This window comes from Nomascus leucogenys, chromosome X, assembly GCF_006542625.1.
Source record: "Nomascus leucogenys isolate Asia chromosome X, Asia_NLE_v1, whole genome shotgun sequence".
NCBI lineage: Eukaryota > Metazoa > Chordata > Mammalia > Primates > Hylobatidae > Nomascus > Nomascus leucogenys.
In genome coordinates this window covers 14,303,349-14,317,206 of record NC_044406.1, presented here as the reverse complement: position 1 = coordinate 14,317,206, position 13,858 = coordinate 14,303,349, and the positions used below count along the sequence as shown (strand labels likewise).

Here is a 13,858-nt window from a genome sequence, read left to right as displayed (position 1 = left end):
ATGCAGTTGACTTTTCTACTCTTTCTGAATGAACAACTTAGACTGTTACTCAAAAGGTATTTCAAATCAACTGGATTCCTCTTACCTCCTTGTGAACTGAAGGTGCTAGCACATGCAACAGAAAGGGACTAATATTTGCAGACTGTACTACCTAACCTATGCAACAAATCAAATCTATGGTTAACATGATAGTTAAGGGACCTCCTATTACTACAGATAGGAAATGTTACATTCTAAAACTGGGATATTTAAGAAGGAGGCAGGAACTACCATCAAATTAAGTTGCTAGTCTACTGGAAAAAAAGACGTTTATAGGTTTAAAAAGCCTCCAACATGCAGCTAGCTATTCACTGAAAACAGGCTTGTGGGTTTCTGCCAGCAATGTATAGTTGGAATTTTTGAAACATAAATAGCAATCAGGCAATATATATTAAAAAAACGAATAAATTTAAGTTCAAGATGGACATTTACCAGGATAATGAACCAGTCAGTGGTTTAAAAACTTCCTGCCCTTCTACCCTGCCTATTAACATTTGAGGGGAAAGTCATCAATATCTCAGTTGTCTTGAGCTCAAGATGGTGGTTTTCTTTCTTATCCTCCATGATTTATTAAGACTTCAGCTTTGCAGACCACATTTAATTGCATATATCTTGACTGTATTTAGAAAAGTATTAAAAATATTGAATTTAATGATAATTACTTGGTGTTATTGAAATCAGTAGATAGTTCTAGGTCAATCATTTTCAGGGTGAAGCAGGCATTTAGAGTCTGGAACAAATCCAACTTTTTAAAGTGAAATTATCCTGGACCACATGCATGATTTCTTTTATTGACTACACATTAAAGAACTCTCATCCTTAACAGATAATCATGCAGAAATCCCAATTTTGAGGAAACTTTCTTCCTATTTAAATTTCGTTAACGTTTCATTATTTTACGTATGTTTTAAGTCCTTATTCCCAAATCTCAAATTAACAAATGTCACATGCTCCAAAATTCAAGATCCCAAGTATGTCAATGGAAAGTTACAAAAAAATTGATAAAGCTGGAGAGCATCTTATTTATGATCAGAAATCTAGGTATAATATTTTGCCTGAAGCTTTTTCTGCATTAGGTTCTATTCTCTGACCATTCTGTTAAGATTTTTATACCAGGATTGCTTTAACACTAGGCATATTTAGTACCAATGACCCTAATATTCCTGGAAATGACAAAAATAAACTTTACTCCTATATAAAGAACTTTCCAACACACTATTTAAGAAAGTACACCATGACAGCCCCCAGCTGAAGAGTAGGAGGAAAAAAAATGGACTTTGCCCATCAGTACTTTAAAACTGAGAAAATGAACTTTAAAGCAAAAAAGCTGTTCAGCTATTACATCTAGAAAAATCCAATAGATTATTAATAAAAGGCAAACAAGCAGGGCACAGTGGCACTCACCTGTAGTTTCAGCTCTTCAGGAGGCTGAGCCAAGAGGATTGCTTGAGCCTGGGAGTTTGAGGCTATAGTGCACAGTGATCATGTGAACAGCCACTGCCCTCCAGCCTGGGCAACACAGCAAGACCCTGTTTCTAAAAAAAGGGGTAGGGGGCCAACAAGAATCAAAAAACATTAAATATATGAACACATAAAATTTATCAAATTGGTAAGGATTAAAATTACTTGGCATTGTGGGAGCAGCGAAGTTTATTGACATAATAAATTTTTTATAGTCTACTGGCAGGCAACTTGGAAATATTTTAGCATTCATCTCCTTGATGCAATTTATCCTAAGGAAATGATCAAAAATATGTGGAAGTATTTAAGAAAATCCATCACAGGATTGTTTTCAGCACAGGATTCTTTAATAGTACAAAATTAAAAATCTAACGATGAGGATATGGTTGAAAAAACATCCATATTGTGCAGTGAATAAAACGAAGAATAGGGCTTGATGAAATATGACAATGCTTCTTGTGAATAAAAGCATATTCAACTGCATTCATATATGTTCGTGTTAAAAAATGTGTACATAGGGCTGGGTGTGGTGGCTCACACCTATAATCCCAGCACTTTGGGAAGACAAGGTGGGAGGATCACGTGAGCCCAGGAGTTCAAGACCAGCTTGGGCAACATGGCAAAACGCTGTCTCCACAAAAAAATGTTTAAAAATTAGCCAGGTCTGGTGGTGTGTACCTTGTAGTCTCAGCTACTTGGGTGGCTGAGATGGGAAGATCACCTGACCCAAGAGTTTGAGGCTGTAGTGAGCTACGATCATGCCACTGCTCGTGAGAACCTCTCTCTAAAAAAAAAAGAAAAAAGTGTACACACTAAAACAATGCTCCAATGTTTAGTTCTGTCTCAGGGTTAGAATTACAAGTAATTTTCATGTTGTTATTTATGTATTTTATGTTTTCTATACTAATCATACTTCATGATTATAAGAGAATAAAAATATTTTTAAATAGAATTCCAGGCTACACAAGGTTTAGCCAGACTTGTGAACCCATCTGCGTTCATAGCCTTCTATCTGAGTATGTAGCAACCATAATAAATAAGATATACAATCATTTAAGAACAAAACTAGTTTATTTGGATTTGGGACTCTGAACAGTTCTGTCTCTATTACCCGACCTCCTCCTGCCACGACTTCGGGACCTAGAGGAACTTTGGCTCCGGCTGCGGCGGCTCCTGCGGCTCCGGCTCCGGCTGCCCCGGCCCCGGCTGTGGTCCCTGCTGCGGTCCCTGTTTCTTCCTCTGCTTCGTGAATTGTGCCTCTCCCGACTCTTTGATGTGCGTTTGTGAGATTTCTTCCCCCTGTGACTACTCCTTTTCCTCTCCGATTCCCCATTTCTTTTGTAGGAGTGGTCTGGACTAGGGTTTCTCCTTCCCCGCAGCCTGCTGTAGTAGTCATCGTGGTGGCCCATCCTCTCCCTCCTTTCGGAGTTCTTCCCAAAGGAGGAGCCAGTCCGATCTGGAGACAAGTAGATGTCCCTATTAGCTTCCCAGAATTCATTGTTGGGATTTCTGAACACATGAAGAAAGTTGCAGTGCTTTCCTCTTGGACATTGTTGTATTTCAAATAAACCTGCAATGGCACGGTGATGAAACAGCACTTATCACTGCGTATTCTGAAGATGCTACTTTATCCTTTTCAGAAGGTACATTTCTGATATTTGGATACGCTAGAACTATTTTCTACTGTGTATTATGTAAAAGGGGCTTACATAAATTGATGTCATAATTTGGTTCCCACGATTTCAAACATGCTCTAACAAATGACACTCTGAAAGGTAACAAATCAGAAGTTTTCATTAAGCAGAATAGCCTGTGCCCCTATTGGATTATGGTGCAGACTGCCACCGAACATTATCTTTTCCAGTTTTCACCTTCCCACTGATTGACGATTTTGATCCCTGATTAACATCAAATAACCAGCTCTTTGGGTCCCTGTGGTAGCATGGTTTGATGGCATGGAGGTGACAGGCCAGAACCACTGGTCAAAAGAGAAGGCCTGGCCAGGCGCAGTGGCTCACACCTGTAATCCTAACACTTTGGAAGGCTGAGGCGGGCAGATCACCTGAGGTCAGGAGTTTGAGACCAGCCTGGCCAACATGGCGAAACCCCATCTCTACTAAAAACACAAAAATTAGCTGGGCGTGGTGGCAGGCGCTTGTAATTCCAGCTACTCAGGAGGCTGAGGCAGGAGAATCACTTAAACCCAGGAGGTGGAGGTTGCAGTGAGCCAAAATCATGCCACTGCACTCCAGCCCTGGGCGACAGAGTGAGACTCACTCTCAAAAAAAAAAAAAAAAAAAAAAAAAAAAGGAGAAGGCCTATTAAACATAGAGGAGTCTATATTTTCTTTACACTTTAAGTATAAGATTATAAACAAGGCCGGGCACAGTGGCTCACGCTTGTTATCCCAGCACTTTGGGAGGCTGAGGCGGGTGGATCACGAGGTCAGGAGATCAAGACCACGGTGAAACCCTGTCTCTACTAAAAATACAAAAAATTAGCCGGGTGTGGTGGTGGGCACCTGTAGTCCCAGCTACTCGGAGAGGCTGAGGCAGGAGAATGGTGTGAACCCGGGAGGCGGAGCTTGCAGTGAGCCGAGATTGCGCCACTGCACTCCAGCCTGGGCGACAGAGCGAGACTCCGCCTCAAAAAAAAAAAAAAAAAAAAAAAAAGATTATAAACATTACACTAATGCTTCAAAATTCACTAAGTGCTTTTAATACAGAAGACTCTTACCACAGATAAAATCCATTCAAACAATTTTGAGATCTTTGGGGTTCTCAAACGTTTTTTAAAAGCAGTAAATTCCCCAGATATGCACAACAGTTAGAAGTGAAATACCTCTGTACCACACACTATATACAAAAATTAACTCAAACTGTATCCAAGACCTAAATGTTAAGAAATGAAACTATGAGTCTGAAGAAAACATACAAGTAAATCTTTGTGACCCTGGGCTAAGCAATGTCATCCTAGATGTGACACCAAAACAAACAAAAAATAGGTAAGCTGGACTTCATCAAAATGTAAAACTTGTATTTCAAAAGAACATGAAGTGAAAAGAACCTACAAAATTGGAGAAAATATTTGCAAATCATATTTGTGACCAGGTACTTGTATGGAGAATATACCAAGAACTCTTACAACTCAATAATAAAAAGACAAAGAGCCTAGTTAGAAAACAGGCAAAGGATCCAGACAGACATCTCTCCAAAGAAGACATACAAATGGCCAATAATGAAAAGATGCTCAGTGTCTTTAGTCAATAAGGAAGATAAAGCTTTTTTTTTTTTTTAATGAAATAGTCCCCTGCTTTGGAGGAGTCAAGGTCACACTCAGAAGCTCCTCACTGAAATCACACTGGATTCCCAGGAACTGACAAAAGTAACTGCCTTTATGGAGCGAACAATTCCACCTCTTTCATCCCCCGAGCCTTTAAACTTAAAGTGTAATGGTTCTTCTGGTTTCCCTTAGCCAGGAATCCTAAAATCTTTCTTTTCCCTTCATAAATGGTTTCAGAATGACAGCATCCAGGAAGACAAGCTTGCCAAAGATTCTGACTTTGTGTTAAGCAGGCATGTATACAGCAAAGAAACACAAGTAAAGGGTAAGATAAGTGCTCCCCAGAGGCATTTAGAGCTCATCTCTTTTCACCTAGGGAACAGCTCACTGAGAGAAATCAGAACATAACCAGGCCTTCAAAACTGCTGGCTACTCTCTGCACAAGACTGGATCATTTCCTGATTGGGTTGCCACTGTCCGATGTCAGTCTGACTGCATGCATGTTTAACTGATCCCAAGCCTACAATTAGCCTCTAGTGCACAGAAGCATGTATTCCAAGTAAGGCACGAAATGCTATGGGTAAGGTAGTGTAGGTGGTGATGACGGAAGATTCATTAGGGATAAAGATGGAAAGAAAGAAACAGCTCAAGTGAGGTGAGCCAATGAATAGAAAATACCTCTGAAACTGCAACAAGGGAAATGGGGCTTCCACAGACGTAAACTACTCAGGCTTCCTGATTTGTCAGACACAGAGCCCAGGACTGAAGATTGGCCCAACTCTCACCAATACGTTGTGACCTCAGTCACTTCATCTATCAAGTGACTCATGAGGTCGGTTACAGATCTAAACTGTGGTGTTCTTTATATAAAGTTCTCTGCTCATCTACTGTGTGAGGCAAAAAGCTATGCCTCACCACTTGAAAATACTGGGTTTCCCCCAAATACTGGGTTTCCCCCAAAGAATATCCCTTTATATAGCAGTGGAACAATTGAGGAAAAAAATCATCACTTTGTCTTTTACCACAAATCGCCATTTTCCAGCGGGTCACGGGGCAGAATTCACACTGCAGCTGTCGTCCTGCATACCATCGTCCGTTAAACAGAGAAAGGGCTGCTTGGCATTCTTCTTCCCTTTAAACCAAAAATCAAATGATATGCTTTACAGTAACTTCCTAATATGCAGATTAGCGCTACTATTAATTAACCCCGTTATTAATTTATTGTAGGACCACCAAGTTCACTGATTTTATACCTAGGGAAGAGTCATTAAAATGTTCAAGCTCCCAAAGCTCACAATTTATTCAGGAACCCTTTTTACTAACCCTCGGAGAGGTTTCAATGCATGGAAATTGGCCTGAATGAAAGCCTCTTAATCCAAAAGATTGGACCATTAAAAATGCAGAAGTGTTTTCCATTATTAGGGCCTATTCTTTCTCAGATAGGATTGCTGTTCTTCTTATTACACTGGTTAATTTAACCCATTAGCCATGGTATGGCCTAGGCAAACAGCAAGATAAGAAGAAATGATACATTAATTGCTCTCTTAGCTGGTCAAATGCACACTAAGATGATTTTGGGCTTCAATCTCTGGCTCTTTCACTATAAATGCTTTTATGTTCTCTATTCTAGTTATCCCTTATTAGTTTGTATTTTAATCATTAAAATTATGAGTAATAATGTAACCATATTGTAAAACATTCAAAACTATGTAAATATATAAAGAATGAAATATAAATGTATTATTTTTTTCTTTTTGAGATGGAGTCTTACTCTCACTCTGTCCCCCAGGCTAGAGGGTCGTGGTACAGTCATACCTCACTGCAGCCTCGACCTCCTGGGCTCAAGTGATCCTCCTGCCTCAGCCTCACAAATAGCTGGGACTACCAGCACATGCCACCACATTCGGCTAATTTTTAAATTTTTTTGTAGAGATGAGGTCTCTCTTCAAGCGATTCTCCTGTCTCAGCCTCCCGAGTAGCTGGGATTACAGGTGCCTGCCACCACGCCCGGCACATTTTTTGTATTTTTAGTAGAGATGGGGTTTTGCCATGTTGACCAGGCTGGTCTCGAACTCCTGGCCTCAAGCAATCCTCCCATTTCAGCCTCCAAAAGTGTTGGGATGACAGGTGTGAGCCACCATGCCCGGCTTATATTATTTTCACATCCATTCTATATTTCTGTTTCAACTCTTAATATTTAAGTTTTAAATATTTAGATGTATTTAAACTTTAGTTTTATTTAAATATTTTAAAATATATGAAAGCTGGGCCAAGCACAGTGGCTCATGCCTGTAATCCCAATACTTTGGGAGGCCGAGGCGGGTGGATCATCTGAGGTCAGGAGTTCGAGACCAGCCTGGTCATCATGGTAAAACCCCATCTCTACTAAAAATACAAAAAATTAGCTGGGCGTGGTGGCAGGCACCTGTAATCCCAGCTACTCAGGAGGCTGAGGCAGGAGAATCACTTGAACCTGGGAGGTGGAGGTGGCAGTGAGCTGAGACCACGCCATTGCACTCCAGCCTGGGCAACAAGAGCGAAACTCCGTCTCAAAAGAAAAAAATAAAATAAAAATAAAAACATAAGAAATAAAATATACGAAAGCCATATATCCAGTGGAAAAATCCCAGACATCAACAGAAACAGAACAACAAACTGTGACAAATCAGGAAGACATCCACAAGCAGAATACTTACGACTGGTACTGAACATATACATTGCCCCTCAGGTGAGGTTCCAAATTGCAGCTGACCTAGGGAGCAATGAAGAATGCTATCACAAAAAATTCAGGAAAAGAAACCAGCCATTCATCAAATGTTGTTTGTCCAGGCTAACATTCCCCAAAGTAGTTACCAATCAAAGATTGCAAAATAGAGATACTAGCTGACTCTTGCATCTATTTAAGGCATACTTGGCACATGGCAGCATGCCTGATCCCTGTTGGTCCAGGTCTGTTTTCTCCCACAAATATGAAATGTTTCACACATCCATAAAAATACAGAAGATATCAATCAGCCTATATATACACTACCCAGATTTAACACTAACGTTTTCCACTTTTGAATGAGAATATTTACATATGTAAAACATTAAAGACCCAGTTGAAGCCCTTCTATCCCATTCTTCTCCCTCCTCCATCACATAGGTGAACACTCTCCACAGGCTGAGCGTAGCCTTCACATTCCAAACACAAACACACACATACATACATAGACCTACACAGACACAAATACAAATACACAGATACAGGCATATATACATATATCATATGCATGCCAAACCCCACACATATGTATCATACATATAAATGTCTATTATTTGTAATGGGTATACACATATTTATGTATACATATGCAAAGCAACAGGTAATATGTATTGATAAACAACATACAGTGTTGCTTTGTATGTTTTAAAATTTTACATAAATAGTATTTATTCCATATTCTTTTTTCAAGATGTAGTCACATAAACTTAACTACTGTATACTGGATATACCAAATAATAAAACTTATCTACTCTAGAATGATGGTTTTTCAAGATGCTTCCAATTTTTCATCCACAAACAGTACCGCAGTCAGCATTCTTCAACAGGTCTCTGTGGGTATAAAGAGCTCTCTACTGTGCATAGCCAGGAGTGTGCCAATTTATAGGTTACACGTACCTTCACTAGGTATTGACAAACTGTTCTCTGAAGTGGTTTTACTAATGTGCACATCCTCATCTACTCTTGGTATTAACAGAATTTATAATTTTTTGCCTCATAGGTGTGAATATCATCCCATTTTCATATGTACTGTTCCTATTACTAGTTAAGTTAAATATTTGATCATTTGCCTTCAACAATGACAAATCTGATTTGTTTTTATTTAATAGTATATAAAAAGGTCCTCGAATATTCATACTAGTGTTTGCGTTTATGTTCAAAATGAATCTATAATTTTACAAATTTGTTCCAGAGTATTTTTCTTAGGGTATCCAAAAACGAGCAGGATCCATACTCAATGAAAGTTTGTAACACCACCCTCAGAAGGAAGAATAAAAGGCCTCGGGAATCCATGTCAGCTGTGCAAGCTAGGGTGAGAGAACTCTAAACAAAAGAAAAACTACGTTGCGGTGGTTGTGGTTTGTGGGTACAGCCTGTTGCAAGTAAGGGTGCAATTTCCATTAACTACTCTGAAGTTCTGAAAGCAGCCCTCCCATTACCGTTTCACAGAAGCAGTATAATCAAGAAACCCTACGAGGAAAACCACTGATGTAATCCAGTCCCCTCACTTTCAGGATAAGGAAAAGGCAGGAAGAAGTGACAAGGCTAGTCAAACCACATGGCCTCCTCGGCCAGTGCTTCTCACATGGTATTGTGTGGGTATGACCGGGCAGTACCACTTTAGCAGTTATTGCTGTGCTGACAAGTAGTGTGAAGACAGGAAGGCACATGCCCCAGAAACAAAAGGTTAAGGAGGAAAAAAAAAATAAAAAGAATTTTTAAAAATCTTGAAGTCAGTTGATAGAAGTATAGCCTTAAATGTCAGGAATATCTTTGTTTTTTGGGGGCTGTTCCAACTTTTCATCATCATTTGCAACTTGCAGGAAAAAAAATCACGGTTTTATTCCTGTCTTTTCCCAAATTATGGGACAATTTCCCTGCCTTAACATAACAAAAGCATTCCAGTTCAGATCTGATGAAATCACAGACAAGGCAGGAAGCTTCACCCTGTTAGAATTCAACTAATGGGTCCTGGGAGCAGCAGAGATTACATCTGGCCTTACCCTTGCATTAAGGAATATTTTTAAATAATTATGTGTCATCTGAATGCCTTTTTCACCAAGTATGCTGCATCACAGACCATGGTTTGTATAATACTATATTCAGTATTGAAAGTATCCAATGAATAAAAACAATGTAAAAAAAAGCAGGGGGGTAGGTGGTGAAATCTAGATTCACGTGATTTATGTTCCTGTGTGGCTCCAGAAGAAAGAACATACACCTTGGGTGGAAGCTAAGTCGGCACTGTCAACACAATACACCAAAAAACTTAGTGAGTGAAGTTGTGCCACACTGTACACGGAAGCCACCTACAGAGGAAAGAAGGGAATGCACCCTTTGTCACATGCAGCTTCTAAGTGAAGGACTGGATGGCTATGTGCAGGGGACCTAATACAGAGAATTCATGTGCTGGAAAAGAATTGGAGCACAAAGCTACTAAATAAATGAAACATCCTTTCCAATCTAGACCCCTAGCATTCAGGAAATACCACGCTAATACATGTTTATGATTTCATGTGGTATTGACGTGACATTGGCAATGAGGTAGGGAGTGGAAAGAAAGAGGGAAGTCACATTTATAGAGTGCCAGCGTGCCTGACCCCAGCTGAGCCTGTGTCCCAGCTCTCTTGTGCCATTAAGTACTGCAGGGTGAAGCAAACCAGTCCCCTCCTCCACATGCATGCCCACCTTGAACTGAATCACTTTCCCCACGTTCTTGAACTCAGGCAACACATCCTCATAGAAATCTAGGAACTGTTGGTAGGTTTCTTCCTCGCTGTACTCCAGGCTTGCATCAGGGTCATAGTCATCCCTCCTGCACTGCTCCATTCCAAACGTTGTAAACATGCTCTTAATAAGAAGGGTAGGACTGGATGTTGGGAAATTATGTTTACGTGAACATCTGTGTATGAAAGAAAAGCTTAAATTCACTAGACCAATAGTTGAAAATTACACACAAAACACCTGCTTTAGACCAGGCGTGGTGGCTCACGCCTGTAATCCCAACACTTTGGGAGGCTGAGGTGGGCGAATCACCTGAGGTCCAGAGTTTGAGACCAGCCTGGCTAACATGGTGAAACCCCAATTCTACTAAAAATACAAAAAATTTGCTGGGCATGTTGGCGTGTACCTGTAGTGCCTCTAATCCCAGCTACTCAGGAGGCTGAGGCAGGAGAATCGCTTGAACCCGGGTGGTGGAGGTTGCAGTGAGCTGAGATTGCGTCATTGCACTCCAGCTTGGGCAACAAGAGCGAAACTCCGTCTCAAACAAAAAACAAAGAAAAAAACACTTGCTTTAAATTTTGAGATAGAAACTCATGTAATTTAGTTGTTTTGACTTAACTGAAAGATAATAAACCCCACTCAGATGCCAAGTTTCAGCGCTTAAGAGGATTTTTTTAAGTGTTGAAACTTGGCACTTGCTGTTTTAATGTCAAGTTGGAAACATTTCAAAGTTCATATACCATTCAACTGCCTTTGAATGAAGTTCAGGAAGCTTATACATGTTGAACCATAGAGGAAAAAAAGGCCCGCTGATTGGTGTGACAGGATGTGGTGATAGGCATGAAGATGTCACATGAGGGACTGCTGAGAGGAAGGTGGGAACTAACAATGCAATCCTGGTTCTGTACAATCGTCAGTGGACTCAATGTTTAGATAATATAGTAATCCAAGAATTTCCAATTAATGAAGCAATTCAATCTGATCTGTGTACAGCATCTTGTAGCTTTCATGGCATTTTTACATTTTTCCCCTCTGGTCCTTTTATCCCTGTAGGACAGTGGGGGCTAGTATTTTCCCCACTTTGCAAAGAAGGAAGCTGAGACCTAGAAAAGCACACTTGCCCAAGTCATATGGCTTGGAAGGGAGGGATCCAAGACATCTGCATTAATCTGCAATCTGGTGCCTGTTCATGATGGGGTGTAATAAATACAATTTGTTTTTGAGACAGGGTCTTGTTCTGTTACACAGGCTGGAGTGCAATGGTATGATCATACTTCACTGCAACCTTGAATTCCCCGGGCTCAAGTGATCCTTCTGCCTCAGCATCTTGAGTAGCTGGCACATGCCACAGGCGCATGCCACCATGCCCGGATAATTTTATTTTTGTAGGGACAGGGTCTCGCTATGTTGCCCAGGCTGGTCTCGCACTCCTGGCTTCAAGTGATCCTCCTGCCTCAGCCTCCCAAAGCTCTGAGATTACAGGTGTGAGCTACCATACCTGCATCATTTAATTCTTATTTAATGAAGGTGGCTAACCATTATGAAGAACAATTTTCTTTTCATAGTTTAAACTGGACCAAGGCTAAGGTGACCAGGCTGTACCTGAGTAATATTTCAAAAATCCTTCATATGAGTTTACTTTCTTACTTACTTCCTTCTCCTAACATACAATGAGGAGGAAAAATGTAGTTCAAGGTTCCAAATAAACAAAATTTTCCTGGTCAGGTTGCTAGTTAAAAATTGGTAAGACAAAAACTTTTTTTTTTTTTTGGCAGGAGGGAGTCCACAGAATTTAGGAAGAAAGAGAGTTGAAGAATAGGACGTGTTGGGAAAAAACACCAATGGCCCTGAAATGACGAAATGTTTAATAACACTCACTTTCCATGTCTGTAATGTCTATCTAAGCACCTACTGAGATAATGCTTACAGAATGCCCAGCATACACCATGCTCAGCTCAGAAATGCTTCATCAACGTTCATTAACGTGAAATTTTCTATTTTCCAAATGACCTCCTGGATTATTCAATTAGAGACCTTGTAATTAGATCCCTCTTCCCAACTACTGATAGAACAAAGAGCGAAGACTCAACCTGGCTGGCAACACTAACAGTGAATCAAAATGTTATAAGTATGAAGCATGCACAGAACCAATTTAATGAGGTTAAAATTCTGCTCAAGGGATTCCTAGATCTGAATGAACTTGGCCCTAGTTCCCAGGATGTCAAATAAGCATTTGTCAGTTTTGGAATAGAACCGAAGTCCCTGTCTGGGGAAAAATCCCATCTGGCCTAAAGACAGTCCTTATCATCTAAGTGTATACAAAAGGCCAGCCCTATAGCTTTTACTGAAAACTCAGCTAAGAGAAGTGACATTTACGAAGGCAGTATAAAGCTGTGGTTCCAAGCCTGTGTGGTTCTCAGAATTACCTGAGAAGAACTGAGATTTCTTACTTCCTACCCTAGACCATCTGATCAGACCTCAAGGGGTGGGGGACCCATATTTTCAAAGTAGCTCCCTACCTGGTCCTGAAGATCAGCCATATTTGGGAACCACTGGTTTAGGGCATAATATTTACCCATTATTCTGATACTTAAGTCAGTTTGCTGCAAAAACCCACAGTTGTTGGATATTACCTTAGGCCAAGGATGGCCAATAAATGGTGTGGGTATCCAAATGCCCCCTCGGGTATAGCTAACTGACTACTCCTCTTTTTCTTCTTCTCAAGAAAGTGCTCCTGGTACGCATTACCTTTGTCCTACATAGAATCCCCGCATTGCGTGTTAAAGTGAAGCTGCAATCATTTATCGAAGGTCACTGTAAGAAACATCCTCATGAAAATCACATATGCAACTGTTATAAAGCATCTATTAAAGTTATTGTCCACCTTCCTATTTAATGTCTTTGTAAAATATTCCATGGGAGAAACCTTTAGAATCTGGTGCCAGAAAAATTTTTGTCTTTCTCGAGATACCACTCATTCTTCCTTTTTGGTAAGAGTTACAGCTTATTATCTGCTTGAAATGCATTCAAATATGGAGAAATAAAAACCTGGAGAAAATAACTCACTTTCTCTTCCTTTCCTTGCTTTCAATTTCCTTTACTTTCTCTAACTTAATGCACTAGATCACGAACCTTCTTTAAATCACTTTTGGAAGTGAGGTATAAATAGACCACTAAGTTTTACCTTCCATTAGTAACTATTACCTTTTAGAAGAAAAACAAATAGATTCCCCTCAAAGCTGTGACTCCAAGAAATACCAATTTCAGCATGGCTCTAGAATTGAACTCTGTACTAATTACAAAAACAACCAACCAAAGAAATGCTTAGGTAATGGAAGTGTTCCTCTGATGGTCAGACAAAACTTAACGACAGAGCAGAACGGCTGTACGATCTGGAGCAAGTCACCGAGGCTCTCCATAAAAGGGGAACAGAGCAGTCTACTTGTCTAAAGGGATGGTGCTGCATTTTATAACTGCTAATTTCGCAGAATTTCATGTCACAACTTATCACTTGAATGATGAAAATCTCCACATTGCTGTCATACTTTGATAGTTGTGATGGTAAAATTTCATACGCCTATGAAAATT

General features: G+C 40.1%; 1 protein-coding gene across 1 annotated transcript in view; it reads right to left on the bottom strand.

Annotated features, from left to right (window-relative positions):
* Nucleotides 1–2,552: 2,552 nt before the first annotated feature.
* The window catches only part of ZRSR2 (zinc finger CCCH-type, RNA binding motif and serine/arginine rich 2), a 33,955-nt gene continuing 22,649 nt past the window's right edge, over nt 2,553–13,858 (bottom strand). Inside the window, exons 8-11 of the mRNA XM_003261086.3 lie at nt 10,235–10,448; nt 7,479–7,534; nt 5,805–5,914; nt 2,553–3,070 (exon numbers count right to left, since the gene is read on the bottom strand). Of these exons, the coding sequence (XP_003261134.1) occupies nt 2,571–3,070; nt 5,805–5,914; nt 7,479–7,534; nt 10,235–10,448 (880 nt within the window). The 3' untranslated portion in view covers nt 2,553–2,570. The remainder of the gene's footprint in view (nt 3,071–5,804; nt 5,915–7,478; nt 7,535–10,234; nt 10,449–13,858) is intronic.